This window comes from Schistocerca cancellata, chromosome 3 (assembly GCF_023864275.1).
Source record: "Schistocerca cancellata isolate TAMUIC-IGC-003103 chromosome 3, iqSchCanc2.1, whole genome shotgun sequence".
NCBI classification, from domain to species: Eukaryota; Metazoa; Arthropoda; class Insecta; order Orthoptera; family Acrididae; genus Schistocerca; species Schistocerca cancellata.
In genome coordinates, this window is record NC_064628.1 from 557,765,994 (window position 1) to 557,785,134 (window position 19,141).

The 19,141-nt window shown below is 37.9% G+C and overlaps 1 protein-coding gene across 1 annotated transcript in view; it reads left to right on the top strand.

The window, feature by feature from the left end:
* The window catches only part of LOC126175402 (large neutral amino acids transporter small subunit 1), a 386,698-nt gene that overhangs the window by 344,193 nt on the left and 23,364 nt on the right, over nucleotides 1–19,141 (top strand). Inside the window, exons 7-9 of the mRNA XM_049922194.1 lie at nucleotides 9–105; nucleotides 9,179–9,253; nucleotides 12,575–12,734. Of these exons, the coding sequence (XP_049778151.1) occupies nucleotides 9–105; nucleotides 9,179–9,253; nucleotides 12,575–12,734 (332 nt within the window). The remainder of the gene's footprint in view (nucleotides 1–8; nucleotides 106–9,178; nucleotides 9,254–12,574; nucleotides 12,735–19,141) is intronic.

Genomic DNA, 19,141 nt, shown 5'->3' on the forward strand with positions numbered 1-19,141 from the left:
TGTTTCAGATTATTCTATGCTGGGGCATGTGAGGGACAAATGCCAGAAATTTTAACAATGATTCAAATATCAAAGCTGACTCCTGCTCCAGCTGTACTCTGCATGGTAAGACATTTTTTTCCACCGTCATGTGGAGTGTTGTTATAATTGCACTTGTTGTCTTCAATCATAAGAATAGTTTTATGCATCTCTCCATGCTATTCTATCCTATGCAAGCCTCTTCATCTCTGCATAACTACTGCAACCTATATCCATTTTAACCTTCTTATTGTATATGACCCTCTACAGTTTTTACCCCACACACTTCCTTGCCAATTTCATAATTCCCTGATGCCTCAGAACGTTTCCTATGAACTGACTTCTCCTTTATATCAAATTATGTTATAATTGCAATTCAGTACTCAGTCTACCAATATAATCTCAATCTACCAATCTAATCTTAAGCATTCTTCCATAGCAACAAATTTCAAAAGTTTCTATTCTCTTATTGTCAGAACTGCTTATCATCTCCATTTCATTTTGATATATTCCTACACTTATGACAAATACTTTCAGAAAAGACTTCATAACATTTAAATTTCTATTAGATATTGCCCCTTTCGGAAATCTTCTCTTGCTATTATCAGCCTGTATTTTTGTATCCTCCCTGTTGGTGCTAACAGTTATTTTGCTGCCCAAACAGCAAAACTCATCTATTACTTATAGTGTCTCATTTATTAATCTAATTCACTTAGAATATACACATATCAAAAACTAGTTGTGTATACTCATTTTAACTGAGCAGTGGGTCCTATGATGTCATATACAAACTTGCAGCCTATGTATGTATGTATGTATGTATATATGTATGTATGTACATACCTCATTAGTCCGAAAAGTTTTCAGACTGGATAAATAAAATATAGAGAAACAGCATGATTTTTTACCCTACCTCCACTCCCACATGGGTAAAATACACAGAATATTCACTCAACCATGTGAAAACCTCAGAGAAGTCTTTCTTGCGATGTTGTTCAAATTACACATCACATTGGCTTGAATGTCAGTTATTTCATCAGTGTTTCAACCCATCAGTTGAATTTCTACACTTTGTCATTTTTTAGTAGGTTCATACTGATAACATCAAGTCAGGTCACCCTTGACAATTTTTTTCCAGGAAAGAATTGTCCCTGTTTTGCATTTCAATCAAGTCATAGCAGGCACCCGTATTTTGTTTTTGTTCAGGTGTGCAGGACAAACTTTGCACACATTCCAGAGAATGTCTTTCTTGAACTTTTGCTCTAGAGATGTTGCTCAATTCTGATTTGTGACAAGACAACACTGACACACTACACCTGCACATCCATTACTTAACAGTGCCTGCTCACAGTAGACTGGTAAAAATGTGTAGCTGTTGTTTACAGTTGTTACCTCAAGCTGCCACTGTATTTACTACACTGATGTCACTTATGTGTCAGGAATAAAATAAGTCTTAGAACTTTTTGGATGGACAGTGTATGCATGTATAACATTTTTCAAAGATTGTTGTAAATTTATTTTAATATTAAATTTCTATTCACAAAATGTCAAACAATTCCACTGACATTCACATACTGTCTAAAAATTACTGAGTATGACAACAGTACAAGAAAATGAATGAATGTAGTCTTGGAATAGTCATTAAGCACTGACCTAATTTTACAGTAGTGCTCGCAAAACTTGCACAACTCATTATTATCTCATACGCGCAATTTTCTGTGGCCAAAATAATACATAGTGTCTCTTATTCCACTAGCATTGTACATATCATTCTACCTTGTGAAACTGAAGACACAGCTTTAATATGCCTATTCCAAGCTGTGTGGATTAGAAAATCAGCCTGATGTCATTTAAGAACACACCTATGTCATTGGTTATCAGCAGATTAAGGAATCTTTGAAAGGCAGTGATGTTCCACAAAGGCATTTTTTTTATTTGAGAACACTGGAAAAAATTCAAATAACATATCATAATATTACTTTAATATCTGAATAGTAGTGACATTATATAATCTAAGTCACATGAACTTCATAGATCAGTGTTAGTGTGACCCATAAAGTGTCATCCATTACGTAAGGATCTCACTAGAGTGGGTTAAGACTGGAATATATACTACACTCCTTATATGTAACAGTAGGTACTATTTTTTTCCCCACCATCCAAGAATATGTTTTAGTCTCTGCACCCTCCTCAGCAACAGCAGTTGGGAGGTACAATGATACTTCAGTGTTTGTCCATATGGTCCAGACCTCTTGCATACTCTTGGAATTTCAACAGATGTGGTAGTTTCGACAGGCCTGAAGTACTTTTGTGTGAACCATAAGTAGCTGGGCAGAATGAAGGTTACAATTTGTAGCAACACTGACAACTAATTATGTTCTATGTTAATAGTCCCATATAGTTGCTGACTCACCAACCTCTATGAAAACATTATCCACATAATCAGTGCTCAGCACCAAAAGATCATGATATGAGAGACAGAAAATTTTTGTGATGTTTGATATTGTCATTCCCTACCATTCATGTAACTTCTGCATCTTGATTTGAGTTATTGTCATCACATCCCTGATTCATTAGGGCTCAAGCGATCATCCAGAAAGTTACACTGCTTGAGGAGTGCCAAACAGAGTTGGATAGTTGTCTCACTTTGGATCATTGCTAGCATCTTTGAATGACCTGAGAAACGTGACAAATTCATTTAGGATCTACTATCTATGTTCTGAAATCTACTTAACTCCTTATGTGGGAGCAACTCCTTGACCTTGATAAGAGTATCCTGTACTGAAACTAGCATGTCTAACCAAGTCTTTCACTGTACTTGGACATCTTGTTTGAGTGATGTTGTGAGCCTCTTTGAATGCACAGCTCTTACAACATGCCACTAGTGCTTTGTAAGAGCATGTCTCACCTACACTGGTTAGTTCTGGCTCTGAAGATAAAATCTGTGACATAAAAGTATGTATAAGAAAAATGCTAAAACGATGACAAGTGCAAGGAAGCCTAGCAAAGTCCTTTAGAACTGCAATTATAGCAAAATCCTGATCTCTTACAAAATGTGCTGACTTCATTAAGTCCTCAGGAATTTGTAAGCAATAAAAATGGCTACAGAGCTCTGATAAGACATTAGCTGTTTTTTCCTCATTGGTAAATGGGGCAGTAAACACTACTAGGTTATCCATATGCCATGTTTCACTAATAATGGACACAGACATTTTCGTGCAGATAGTTTAACCCTTTGACTGCTGAAGGCGCGCCACCTGCTTGGCGCACTGAGGCGCCGCAGCCTGTGGGGTTATCCGTCTACCTGTGCTGTGTGCCTGTCCCTTGGAGCCATCGCTGGGACCGGATCAGCCTGCACTGCCCAACCCACCCTGTGCTGAATATTTCTCGGCTGAACACGACTCGCACAGAGCCAGCGTGAATTTTTGGCGACTTTGAACTGCAATATCTCGGGCAATAGTTTTTGTAAAGAAATAAAATTTGGCCATCTTGTACAACTTTATGCATTCTCTTAAGAACAATAATGAAAAGAATTTTATGAGCCATATTGAGCCAGAAAATTGTAAGTAAATCGGCCAAAAAATAGGCGCCCGAAAAAATTATGAAGTTTGGCTTCTTGCATCTCCTGAACTAATGCTATGACGGATGTGAAACTTGGCATGTAGCAACCTAACAACACAAGGTTCTTAAATATAAAGTTTCATTTCCATAGAACTTTTCAGAACTGAGTGAATTAAGCAAAAAATTGAAGATTTTGTAAAAACGTCAAAAATGTGATATTTTTGTTCCAATTTTGCTAGAAAACTATGCTATGGAAACATACCAAGCTGTACAACCAGAATGAAAGTTGGGCATGAAAATCAGGCCCAAAAACAATGTAAACTTTGGGTTAGCATGTCTAGTAGTGTGAACACATGAGGAAAATGAAATTTAGAGTGCAATAGATTGACTGCAGAACGATAAGGAATAACATTTTTTATTCCCCTACTATTTTCCAATAATCTACAAATTAGTTGAAAAGATGTTGATTTTTATGAAAAGATGAAAGCAGGGTGTATTCGATACTTCTTTTTCAAATGCTGTTTTCTATTAATGCTTCAAAGCCAGTCTCATTTGAACAACAAATTTTAAGCCCCCCACCCTCCCCAGAACAAGGAGTTTAATTTTCAATATTGGCTAACAACAGAAGCAAAGTAGCAAGAAAAATCGCACTGAGAAGAGAGTTTTAACTTTGGCATGTTGTTTCTCGTTGATCAAAGGCGTTTAAATCAGTTATGGAAAACATGTTTTGTAGAAGTAGATCGAGTGTAATCTACATTAAGGACAAAAGAATATAACTGTCCATGTTACACATTAATTTAAATGTATCGTATGCAGATTAATGTATGGGTTTTGTTATACTGGCACAATGTACTCAGCCTAATTACATTTGCCACAGTACAGGTATTGCGCCATCTCAATCACCAAGTTCGTTCATTTGCCAGTAAACTGCTACATATGAAGAAGTCAGGCTTCGTTTGAATAATTTTACACATGTTGCTTTTATTTCCCATCCTTCTTTTTGATCTGGGCTTTGGACTGGCACTGGCAGAGTTAAAAATAGATTTATATTTTTTTTTTACATTTTTGCCTTTTTTAGTAATTCATTCAGAAGCATCAACAATTTTTTTCATGTTTAGTTCCCAATGATTAGTAATGCTTCTTTGTATGATAAGTCTCAAAGCAGGGTGCAACACATAATGGATCATTGCAAGTTTTGCATTGGTATCTAGTTTCTCGGCGCACTTTCTGTTCTGTGGAAACCATGCATCTGCACATTAGCATCCTTTTCTGCGAATGTTCACTCACAGTAACGGCTGGAAAATATCTCCCTGTGAATTGCAGAGGATTCTCGTCATTGTAATGCCTTCTTCCCCTACCAGCTTCTCTCCGTTCTGTAGCATATTATTCTACAGTCTCCCTTACGAGAGAAAGGTGAAACTCTGCGAGTGCCATTTTTCGCCCTGTTGCTGACCGATGGAGAGCATGAGCATTTAGTATGCACAAACCCAGAATGTGAAAAAATATTTCTTATACCATTTCACAGTCTTATGCACTGATCCCATGGAGCTCAGTAACATGTCACAATGGTCAACTGTACACATACTCGAATTGTAATCTACAATACATTGCGGTTTCTTTATTTTTTCGCCAGTATTTCTGTCATTCTTCTCTGTTTCAACCATTTGTGTTGTGTGACTTGTGGTCAACATGTACTTCTCTCTCTTATCGAACCACTTGATAGCAAGGACCTTGTCAGTGGACCTAAACTCAGTTTCTCCTCATTTTAATTTCTTCTGCAGTTTTGCAATGTTGCACCTGTTCTTACGATCAGTGCCACATGTGGCTGTTCCATGGTTGTGAAGCCAAAGAAACAGGTCCAGGCTGGAGTACCAGTTATCAACATATAGAATATGACCCTGTTCCAAATATGGTCCCACAAGAGTTGCCACTACGTCGCCACTTTTTCCCAAATTGTGGAACCCAATTTCTGTTGTTGCCCCTGTATATACAATAAAATCTAATATACAGGGTGTTACAAAAAGGTACGGCCAAACTTTCAGGAAACATTCCTCAAACACAAAAAAAGAAAAGATGTTATGTGGACATGTGTCCGGAAACGCTTACTTTCCATGTTAGAGCTCATTTTATTACTTCTCTTCAAATCACATTAATCATGGAATGGAAACACACAGCAACAGAACATACCAGCGCGACTTCAAACACTTTGTTACAGGAAATGTTCAAAATGTCCTCCGTTAGCGAGGATACATGCATCCACCCTCCGTCGCATGGAATCCCTGATGCGCTGATGCAGCCCTGGAGAATGGCGTATTGTATCACAGCCATCCACAATACGAGCACAAAGAGTCTCTACATTTGGTACCGGGGTTGTGTAGACAAGAGCTTTCAAATGCCCCCATAAATGAAAGTCAAGAGGGTTGAGGTCAGGAGAGCGTGGAGGCCATGGAATTGGTCTGCCTCTACCAATTCATCAGTCACCAAATCTGTTGTTGAGAAGTGTACGAACACTTAGACTGAAATGTGCAGGAGCTCCATCATGCATGAACCACGTGTTGTGTTGTACTTGTAAAGGCACATGTTCTAGCAGCACAGGTAGAGTATCCCGTATGAAATCATGATAACGTGCTCCATTGAGCGTAGGTGTAAGAACATGGGGCCCAATCAAGACATCACCAACAATGCCTGCTCAAATGTTCACAGAAAATCTGTGATGATGACATGATTTGCATACGTCAACATTACCTTCTTTCAATTGGACCAACTGGCGGTGAATCGAGGAAGTACAGTACATACTGACGAAACTAAAATGAGCTCTAACATGGAAATTAAGTGTTTCCTGACACATGTCCACATAACATCTTTTCTTTATTTGTGTGTGGCCGTATCTTTTTGTAACACCCTGTATACCCACCCTGACAGTCACACAGTACAAATGTCTTTATTCCGAATCTACTTCATTTGGTTAGAATAAATTGCTTCAAAGATAATCGTACGTTGAACAGCAAGAGACTTTCATCTATACAGAGCTTGTGATGTGGGCAAAATGAATTATGAAACGTCTTATGAACTTTGTCAACAATTGTCCTAATTTTAAACAGACTGTCACCTCCAGTACTTGCATAGTTATTACTGAAGTGTAACATTCTCAGAAGTAGACAAAAATGGTCCCAGGACATAATTTTGCTGAAAACTGGTGTGTTCAAAAGTGTATCTCTGGACCAATAATCACTTAATGTTAACTCCTTAACGTGCGCCATTGGAAGGCAAACAGTAACAAAACAATACATTTCCTCAAATCCAGTGTCTTTCTACTTTGACAGCTGAGACTTCACAGTATTTTCTCTGGTGTAAATGTAAAAACAATTTGTTTTGTCTGCAATAAATTTCAACAGTTCTTGAGACATAAATATCCAAAAAAATTAAAGAATGCTTGGGTCAGTATCTAATTGACATTTGTGTCCTGAACTCGAGTCATTGAAGTGATGGTTTAATGGCTGGAAATCGGTTTCTTTCCAGTCAAATGTTTCACTTAAGCACGCTCTCTTCTGAGCCATTTCACTGTCACTGTATGATTCCTCGGATTCAGAGGAACTGCTGACTGTAATTCTTGCTCTCCCCTCTGATGTAAAAGGCTGAAGACTACAGCTAGATTCTGTTGAAGACTCATCACTGTTAGCAACGTCAGATAATTCACTCACATTGTTGCTCTTAGTGAGCATATCCAGGATTTCTTTATCTGTGCAACCACGGCGACATGACATTTCTCATGTAGAAAACAAGAACACTGACGAAAATACAGGAATCTAAGTCAAATTCTGCAAGGAGTGAACACAGCAACAAAGATATATGCACTCTGAACTACACAGTCAGACCACTCAACAGCTACTAGAATAGTGGGGCAGACAGACAGCCATGCGTGTATACATGTTCGTAGCGCTCAGATAGCTGTGACTCGGTGTGCCTAAATGTGTCTAAATCTACATTTATACTCCGCAAGCCACCCAACGGTGTGTGGCGGAGGGCAGCAGTGGGAAGGCCAGTGGCGTGGGACACGTAAACTCGTCCTTAGCGCTGTAGGGAAGACCCAAGGCCATGTGTATACACGTCAGGCGTGCCAGGGCAACGGCGCAGCAGTCAAAGGGTTAATGTGCGTCTTACATACAACTATCTGTTTGAAAAGAGGCTCTTTTATTGGTAACAGCAACAGTATCTTATGGTATCGGCCCCTTTTTAATAGCCCCTGCACTGGAAATAGCTTGAATCTTAACCATAGCAGACAAGTTAGTATAACCTCCACATCAACTTCAGAATCCAATTCAGTTCAGTTCCTACAGATAGGACTCCTTGTGCTACCTTTTTGAAATCCAAGCCATGAACCATATGTATGGTCTAAGGTATAATTTGCTTTTTGCTTATAGGAACATAGCTGATGTTGCTTTGTGCCTTGTTTTCATTTGACAAAGCATGTATGTTTTCTTATGTTGGAAGTGGAAGAAACAAGATTACAACAGATTTGTTTGCATTGAACAAACTTTTTAAAGAAAAGGTTAGACTCTAGCATGACACTTTTTCCAGACATTACTCTTCCTCCTCTTCGCCACCTTTGCAATGCTATATGCTAAATCATTTAATTTTCATCTTAAATCCTCCAGTCCCACAAAATAAAGCTTCATTAGAGACCATCTAATCTTGAGAGTTGATCTTTTTCACCCTGTCACTGCTACACTAAAACACTAAGACTGGGTACTCAGCTTCATATTAAGTCAATACTATTATTACACTGCTGCAGACTTCAGTAAGAGGGACTGTGTTAATGAGTAGAAAGTGACAACAGTGCCACCATTCTCACACGTCATATCCATCGGACTATAGTGGGAAGGAAGGAAGCCAGTATAACACTGACATAATGGGTGCCTTGATTGCTGATGTATGCAACCCTTAACATAGGAGTCGAACTCACTCAGATTCTTTTCTCTACATCAGAACTTGTTAAGTGGACCCAGATGACAAGCAGCAGGAGTCAGTGAATAATTTGGTTGTGCGGCATTTCAATCATTTTGAGCACATCTGTGGCATCATTGATCAATGTGTGTGTGGTTTTGGACTAAGCTGCATCAAATCACTGAGAGTTGTGGTTGACCGGTGAGTTGTCAAGGATCAGGATGGCTCTCCAAGAATGTCTTGTGGAGCACTGCGCACCATCACTGGGGTGAAAGATATATGGTGCTAATTCAGTTCCCCACATCTGTATAACTATGGAACATTGGAAGCTTATAGGAATGTAATCTTACAAACAAGTGGTTAACCCACACACACAGAATCCTGAACAAGAAAGACCCAGATGGCACCACCTGCCAAGAAGGAGCAGAGATGCTGACAGCCCAAACAGAACATGGATTCATTTTGTGACAAACATAAACTGCAAGTGACCATTTGATCTGCTGATTGGTGGATGCAGATGGTGTGATTAGAGTATGATGACAATGTTATCTGTGATAAATAAATATACTCAACATGTACTGTTTAATGTAAAAAGTTTTTCAGTTATGTTATTTTAATAATGTTATCCCTTATTTTTTCTTTCTTCTTTCTCCAGGCCTTACTGTCAATGCTGTACTTGACTGTGTCTGACATTGGAGCTCTGATAAACTACGTGGGCTTTGCAACTTGGGTAAATTTATTACAATATTTATATTATAAAATATTTTGAATGTATATTCAGATACTGTTTTTATTTCTGTTAATTTTATCAGCAAACTTGAGAGTCTGTTTACTCAATTATTACCATTATGAATTTCATTCTCATTGAATTCATTACATAAATTTCTGTTTGTGTTTATATTGATATATATACCTATATTACACAGATTACATTAATTCAACATGAGGTTCACTCGACCAACCATTTCGTAATATTTACCCATAGTGTTTCCTTTTTAATACTCTATACTGACTGAGTGTGTTGTACTTTACAGTGCACTGTAGTTTCTTTCCTGTAAACATGCATCAACTTTCTTCTCATGTTGCCACAATATTTAAATTTAATTTTTCAATTATTAGAGATGACAATGGTATTGCACATTTACAACTGAATCTTTAAAATAAACAGTGGTCTTCTAATTAGACCTTGATTTCAGTCTGTTATGTAGGGTGAATCTCAACTGCACTGACAAAATTTTGAAGGTTGTTCAGGGATATTTCTGAGTAATTTGGTATGAGGGACCTGTTGTCTCTGATTTCTTACGCTGTTGCATTACTCTGCTTTTTGTGTTGCATGTTTTGGTGACTGCTTATTACAGGATTTTCACAGTCATCTAGGTATTTTCACAGAGACAAAGGCAAATGGGGTAATGAGCCACTGGAGGCCATGGGTTCCTCATAGTAAAATATTCAGAAAATATCTTCAAACAACCTCTGAAATTTTCTTGGTGGAATTTGGGTTCACCCTATATAATGATTTACTGACTTTCTGTGAGCACAACCTTAATATGCACTTTACACATCTTTAATTTTTATATGAGGTATAGCCTATAAAATATTATGTTGTAGAGTATGTTGAGTATAACAGCTATTCACCTAGATACAAATCTGGATAGGAACACCTAACAGGACATTGACAAAACAATTTCAGAGAAGGAGATGGCCCCTGTTGTCCCACGTCTCTCTATAACTGCTTACCGTATTTACTCGAATCTAAGCCGCACTTTTTTTCCGGATTTTGTAATCCAAAAAACCGCCTGCGGCTTAGAATCGAGTGCAAAGCAAGTGGAAGTTCTGAAAAATGTTGGTAGGTGCCACCACAACTAACTTCTGCCGTCGAATATATGTAGCGCTACACAGGCATGCTTTGTAGGCACAAAGATAAATACTGGCGCCAAAACCTCTGCGTCAGTTAAAAAAAAAAAAAGTGGAAGACGAGCTTTTTTTCTCTCCGCCCCGAGTTTAGACCACTGCATTTTCATACATTATCCAACGAAGTAAATACAAATTCCGTATTGTTCATCTCCAAATGTAGTAGAATTTCAATGTACTATGAAAATCTGACTGGCAAGACTGGGATGTTTTTCAATATGGCCAACTCTACGTTCTGAATTTTTTCCTAACTGTGAGAAGAAATGGTAGCTAATAGTAACCTGATGAAATGTGAATCACAAGCAGTATTCTCTTCACCATTCACCATAAGAATAATACGAATATAAACATTTTGCCATATATTCTCCCGTGTTTGTTGCTATCTCATTTAAATCCTGTCTGCCTAATAAACTATGAAACTAGAGTGAGACAACAGCAAACGTGGAAGAATATACGTATCGTGTCATGTTTATATTCGTATTATTCTTATGCCTAATAGTGATACAGTCAGAAATGAAGCATGGCAACTGACTAGATTTTTCAATCTAAGATGACTCTAATTTCTGTGCAGAATTTGATGTGCTAAAGAAGCGCTCGCAAAGATTTTCAAACGGAGAAAAATTTTCGCCTAACTCTCATTCAGAACGTGTTCTATCATACGCAGCCTATTATTTGGTTCTTGTTGATCATTCTCAAAGAAAGCAGCAGTGTAAGTAACAACTTGACATTGCTTCGCTAATGAGATGATTCGCCTCTTTTTAGTTGTAAGCGGCGCTAGCGCGCACAAAAGCAAGCCATGCTGCGAGTGGCGACAGGCCGTAAACACGCACTATCAGAATTCGACAAACAATGCATGACTCAGTACAGTGATGCATTTTCAACTTAGAGTGACGTAAACACCTATAACAGAGAAAACGGCACTTATCAGATCAAAGCAAAATAAGCAATCGATTCAAACCAGACGAAGCACGTGAAAAAGGAAGGGTACCCGTATAAATATGGACGGAGCACCTGACGCCTAGCAATGGCTACCTGGTAAAGCTTAACTGCTAAGCTTACGACTCGAACCAAACTACTGTAGCTGTATCATCATTCATTCGACCTAAATTGTGTCTCATATTACAATGGACCAACTTTGTTTCGATTTGGAGGTGCGGCCTAAAACTTTTCTCTCCCATTGAATTTCGAGTCTCATTTTTCAGGTGCGGCTTAGATTAGAGTAAATACGGTATATGTTGTTGGAGCCTTTGACATGGAGAGGTTTTCCTCCTCAATATGAAAATGAGAGCAAACTATTTTTGACAATGAAATTCAATGCATCAAACAATGGAAACTCCAGGTAGGAATATCAATGATGCAGGGAAAGACAGATTGCTACTTACCATAAAGAAGACACGTCAAGTTGCATACAGGCACAATTAAGACATTCACATAAAGCTTTCAAGCCACAGCTTTCATCAGTAACACACACACACACACACACACACACACACACACACACACACACACACACACACACAAAGGCGCACGCTCCCAAACACAACTCACACACACTTGACTACGGTCTCTGTCAGCTGAAGCCACACTGCACCTTCATAATAAGAAAGAACTAACCCTACTTTTTATTCTAAAGTGCCTCAGTGTGTCCTCTGTGTGGTGAGTAGCAGACTATCCATTTCATCTGGTTAGTTATTGTTCTATAACAGATTTTCCAATGTTCAAATTTAAATTTGACATTTTCATTTGTAATCTATATTTGTAGTCGGTGTATCATCTCTTCCTGTTATGCTCAAGAAACTCTATATACCTCGCTTCACTGTTTGCTCTGATCAGCACAGACTGTTTATTTTCTTGTGTTTTAAGAGTCTGAAGCTTGCTGCTTTGTTTCACATGTCTTTCAACATCACTTTGTGTAGATCAAGTAGGGGATTATACTTGTAAAAACTGTACTGACTGTTAAAGATGGGAGTTTTGAATGTACTCACCAGAATTAAAGTATAGCCTCTCATGAATATTCACATTCACAATTTTCAGTTTAATGAATGTACCTTTTGGCATACTTCCAATTATGTTTTCATTTTGAATACTTATGTTTGTATTTGTATAAATGTCGGTAACTTAATCTAATGTCCTTTTACAGTTGAGTATTGGTGTAGCAGTATTGTGCCTCCCATGGTTACGATGGACGCAGCCCAACTTGGCTCGACCGATCAAAGTCAACCTGTTCTTCCCCATTATTTACATCCTGGCCAGCTTATTCATAACCATTGTGCCAATGCTGGCAAGTCCTGTGGAGACAGGTAAATATTTTCAGCTTTAGAAGTTTCTATCGTTACTGGTGCTGATTTATTAATTACATAAGAATTTAGAAGTTTACTTCAAAAATTGAAAGTAACCCCGCCCCCCCTTTCTCATGCGCACACAAAATTTTCGTCATTCCTAAGATCCCATCAAGAAGGAGAACTTTCAGGGTCATTATAAAGTATCTTTATGCTGCTTAACAGCTTCTTCAGCTTTATTAAATAGGTCCTCCTTATCCTCTACTGACAGCTTAATACTTACACGATTACACTGGTATTTTCCAAACCTTCATCTGTTACAAGATAGTTCTGTCAAATTCTGATCTTTTCATTGGACATTGTTACTTTCCATACAGCTAACAGAATTTTCGATCGCCGAGTGTAGATAATCAGATAATTTGTAGAAGTATTGGCTAACGAGGTAACACTTTTACTTCCTTTTGAATTTGCAGAGATTTTCTGTTGGAGTTTGTATAAGAACTTTGCGCTAGAATACATAGCTCCATCCTGAATCCTAATCAAGCACTAGTTCATCACCCAACCTCAGACCAAACACACACCTGCAAAATATCATGATTAAATCCATAAGGAATCTGAACATAATGTTATGTGCAAATTGAGAAACATCAACAGAAGAATTAAGTAGTGCTCTGTGACTAAGTACCAGCAAATAAGTGACAGTGATTATAAAGTACAGCATTATGATTATGTTTGTGGAAAAGTAACCAAAAGTGTTAAGTACTGTCAAAGCCCACAAACAATGATAAGATTTGAAGCTACACAGCAAAAAATCCTTCTTGTATCAGACAATCATGGTTGGCTGTGTGCAGGAATCCTGAACCAGTTCATACAATCAGAAATCTTTGCTTTGTCAGTAACCTTTGCTGAAGGCTGTGGTTCGTAACATTTAGAAAAACAAGATATTTTAAAATGGGCGACGGTCTCATAATTTTAAGTGGCACAAACGATGTGATGAATGCAACCACAGACTTCAAAATGGCAATGACAAACTTTCTTAAAAAGATGATGCACACTAAATTGATTGTATGCACTATTCTATATAGACACGACATACCAGAATGGAATGACAGAATTGCCGTAATGAACAGCTACATAATGAGGACTGTGTCATGCTATAACCATGATACTATAATGGATGCAAATATCTGAGGAAGACGAAGTGACTACACAAAACATGGGCTCCACTTAGTGTTCAAAGGAAAAGAAAATCTTTGCAAAATTTTACAGTATGCATTATTGGCATGCTCCAGTAAATCAGCATTAATAAGTCAAGCCTGACCTAGCATCTGTAGAAAGACATCGGACAATAACTGATGGGTCTACAACAGCAACACAACCAGAAGTAGATAGAGAATCATCAGCAGGTATATTGCTACTTAGGACAGCATTAGATGCAGCAACAGAATCAAACAAATCAAACAGGACTGCTTCTTCACTGACCCCCTCCTATGCAGAAGTGGTTTCTGCACAATAACCTGATGTTGAAGAGGCGCCATCAAGAGAAGCAACTACCGCGAAAGAAACAAGAAAGGGGAGCATATGAGGAGTTTCATGTAATTACTCCAGCAGCAACATCACCAGCAGCACTAACACCAACAGCTCCATCAATGACTTCAACAGCTGCAGCACCAGTAGAAGTACCAGCAAACAGCAGTGGCACTAGCAGCAATAATATCAGCTCCAATGACTCCAACAGCAGTGGGCAAAGAACACAATCCACAGTAAGTGTCCACTTAAGGCCAAGGTGGCCTGCAACAAGCAGGCTTTTCATTTATCCCTCCTCCCCCCTCAAAAAAAAAAAAAAAAAAAAAAAGCCCCAAAAACCTATTTTCATAATGTGCTGGGTCTTAAGAATAAGCTGAATGTGTTAGAACTTTCAACAAGCATCAACAGTGAATTATCGGATGCCCGAAAACTGTGTATTACTGAACACTTTATGAGGTCTCTCAAAATAAAATTGGTCGTGTTATCACAATTCAAACCAGTGCATCACGTTTCAAGGAAAAACTTCAGAGGTGGAGGAAATTGCATATTTGTAAAAGACAGTATTGCGGCTACTCCACTGGATATATGCATCTCCTACTGTGTTGAGAATTGTCTGGTATTGAAATCAAAGATATTAGTGTTCATGTAATATCAGTTTATAAATCTCTCTCAGGCAGCTTGCACTCCTTTTACAAAAATTTCACACCAGTATTAGAAAAAGTGATGAAAAGAAAACCATCAAGAGTCATAATCTGTGGTGACTTTAACATCAGTTTCCTCACAGAAGGTGATGATCAATCTGACTTTAATAACTTTATGAACTGTTTATAACTTTGATATGAAGGGCATATTCACAACTAGGGTAGCTAGTCAAACTTTAAGCACTCTTGTCCAACTCATTAGCTTCATGGATTGTTCTGTTAGATCTATAAATCTGGGATTTTTTGACCATAATGCACTGATTATACAGACAGTCTTTCTAGACTGTAAATGTCAACCCAAAAGAATTGCAATATGAAGTAGAAGTTTCTGTCAAAACAATGTACTCGGTTTTCTGTTGCATATGCAAAGAGAAAACTGGAGACTGTATACCACTCTCAAACAGTAGATGAAAAATTTGGAACAACATTTTCTGTTATTATTTCAACTATCATTTCTCCTTAAAAACAAAAACCATATGTAACAAGAGAGCATCCTCCAACTGGATCACAGCTGGTATCATAACATCAGCGAAGAGGAAGAGCTTTTCTCCCTCAGCCAGACTATATATATATATATATATATATATATATATATATATATATATATATATATATATATATATAAAAAATAGAGGGAAACATTCCACGTGGCAAAAATATATTTAAAAAGAAAGATGATGAAACTTACCAAACAAAAGCGCTGGCAGGTCGATAGACACACAAACATACACACAAAATTCTAGCTTTCGCAACCAACGGTTGCCTCGTCAGGAAAGAGGGAAGGAGAAGGAAAGACAAAAGAATATGGGTTTTAAGGGAGAGGGTAAGGAGTCATTCCAATCCCGGGAGTGGAAAGACTTACCTTAGGGGGAAAAAAGGACAGGTATACACTCGCGCACACACACACATATCCATCCACACATACACAGACACAAGCAGACATTTGTAAAGGCAAAGAGTTTGGGCAGAGATCTCTGCCCAAACTCTTTGCCTTTACAAATGTCTGCTTGTGTCTGTGTATGTGTGGATGGATATGTGTGTGTGTGCGAGTGTATACCTGTCCTTTTTTCCCCCTAAGGTAAGTCTTTCTGCTCCCGGGATTGGAATGACTCCTTGCCCTCTCCCTTAAAACCCATATTCTTTTGTCTTTCCTTCTCCTTCCCTCTTTCCTGATGAGGCAACAATTTGTTGCGAAAGCTTGAATTTTGTGTGTATGTTTGTGTTCGTTTGTGTGTCTGTCGACCTGCCAGCACTTTCATTTGGTAAGTCACATCATCTTTGTTATATATATATATATATATATGGTGAGTGGTCCTAAAACACTACAAAATGACATCCTTCTAAAGTCTTCATATAATAAAAGCAAAAGCATATGACAAATAATTGATACAAAAACAGGTAGAAATAGGAAAAGTATAAGTAACATTAAACTTCAAGTAAATTCAACATTAATTACTGACCAAGAAGCATTAAGCTGCTGCCTCATGTAATAAATGCTTCATTTTCTGATAAAATTTTTCCAAGAAAACTTAATACAGCAAAAATCGCACCCATGCATAAAATGGACCTAAAAAAGATTGACAACTATCATCCAGTTGCAGTGCACTCAGTACTTAGTAAAATATTTGAGTATGCAATGGCTGCCAGAATAAACTCATTTCTATCAGAATAAACTCATTTCTTTCTTCTGCTCAGTATGGTTTCCAAGAAAATAAAATTACTACTCTGCTCAGTATGGTTTCCAATAAAATAAAATTACTACTGATGCAATATGTGAATTCCTTGATTCTACGCTACACCTGGCTAACAAGAAATGCCCAGCTATTGAGGTCTTTCTTGATGTCACAAAGGCTTTTAATGTTGCAAATCACAGCACACTTTTGCAGAAATTGGATTGGTGTGGGGAAAGGGGAACTGCCCACGGTTGGATCAGTAGTTATATTAATGACTGAGCGCAGTATGTTCATATAAATTAAGTAAATCAGTCAGGTATCCAAAATGTGGTGCATTCCTCTACACAGGCCATAAAAAATACTGTGCCAAGGGCTCAGTTTTAGGTTCTTTTGTATTTCTTCTTTGTATAAACAACGTCCCATCTATCTTACCCACTAGTAAAAAAAAGAAAAAAAAAATGCAACCCACTAATAAGCCTTTTTTGTTTTCTGACAATGCAAATGTCCTTATCTCAAATACAGCTGAATCTTTCCAGTCAGCAGTAAACAGCAAACATTCATGGCTAGCATCAGACAGACTGCTCCTCAAAACAAAAAGACAGTATGTCTAACTTTTCACACCATTCAGAACAGAACTCCCCAACTTCCAACAGTAACATTAAGTGACAGCAATGTTGAATTTGCCAATGAGGCAAAATTCTTAGTGATCCACATGATGGACACACTCACATGGAAAGACCACATTAATGTGATTAGTTTATGACTAAGCAAAGTCTGTTTTATACCCTACTCTGTGAAGGATGAGCTAAAAACTAGCACATTAACTTGTAAGTATCATGCTCTTTTCCATTCAGCACTAAGTCATGGAATCATCAAGTTTGAAGAGATTGTTGAGGCTAGTTCCCCATTCAACTATACTGTACAGTTATAACCCTGGGTTCAGTGTGGAGCAGCGGTGGGGTGAGTGGACTGCTGTAGCCTGTTGTGGGGTTGTGAACCACTGAGGGCTATGGCGGAGATGAAGCCTCTCTGTCATTTCTAGGTCCCCAGTTTCATAAAATACAATACAAACTGCACAGTAACTGTTTTATGTGTGTGGGAATCAAACTTCATAACCATCTTCCAGAAGAAACACAAATTATTCAAGAACCAGCTAAATTAAAAAAAAAGCACTGTTAGCAAAGCATTGCTTTTACACTATAAAGTATTGTCTTAAGTTTGATCTATAAATCGAGATGTTGTATACTAAGTGAAATTGTGTTATGGTTCCTTATAATCTTTATTATGTTGTACACTTCTGTGTATTGAATGACTGAATAAGAAAACATGTGCAATATATCTTGTGTGTGATGTATATGATGTGTAACAATGTTGTATGCATATGTGTTTGTCATCATCTGCTTGATTTGTCCCATATCATGTTATTCACTGCTGTAGATTGAATGATTGAGTGGATATATAAAAATACAGTACAGTGCAATACAGTTTGCTTCTGCTGAATAAATACTTTAGTTACACTATGTTCATAGCCAAAACCGATGATTTCATAAAACAGGATGTGAAAGTATGCAAAATGAGTTAACTTCTGGCTTTTGGGTTAACACAAGAAGATATTTCAAACTCCCAAATATGCCAAACTGAGTTTCTCTACTAATTTATCAATGCAATGGACTTAATTTTAAGTTTTTATTCAGCTGAACTGCGAGCAACACTACACACATTCTGCATATTTACTCAGTGTCTTGACAGAGCACTGAAAGACCTGAGTCAAAACAAGGCCCCAGGAGTAGACAACATTCCATTAGAACTACTGATGGCCTCAGGAGAGCCAGTCATGACAAAACTCTACCATCTGGTGAGCACGATGTATGAGACAGGCGAAATACCCTCAGACTTTAAGAAGAATATAATAATTCCATTCCCAAAGAAAGCAGGTGTTGACAGATGTGAAAGTTACCGAACTATCAGTTTAATAAGTCACAGCTGCAAAATACTAACGCGAATTCTTTACAGACGAATGGAAAAACTGGCAGAAGCCGACCTCGGGGAAGATCAGTTTGGATTCCGTAGAAATGTTGGAACACGTGAGGCAATACTGACCTTACGACTTATCTTGGAAGAAAGATTAAGAAAAGGCAAACCTACGTTTCTAGCATTTGTAGACTTAGAGAAAGCTTTTGACAATGTTGACTGGAATACTCTCTTTCAAATTCTGAAGGTGGCAGGGGTAAAATACAGGGAGCGAAAGGCTATTTACAATTTGTACAGAAACCAGATGGCAGTTATAAGAGTCGACGGACATGAAAGGGAAGCAGTGGTTAAGAAGGGAGTAAGACAGGGTTGTAGCCTCTCCCCGATGTTATTCAATCTGTATATTGAGCAAGCAGTAAAGGAAACAAAAGAACAATTCGGAGTAGGTATTAAAATCCATGGAGAAGAAATAAAAACGTTGAGGTTCGCCGATGACATTGTAATTCTGTCAGAGACAGCAAAGGACTTGGAAGAGCAGTTGAACGGAATGGACAGT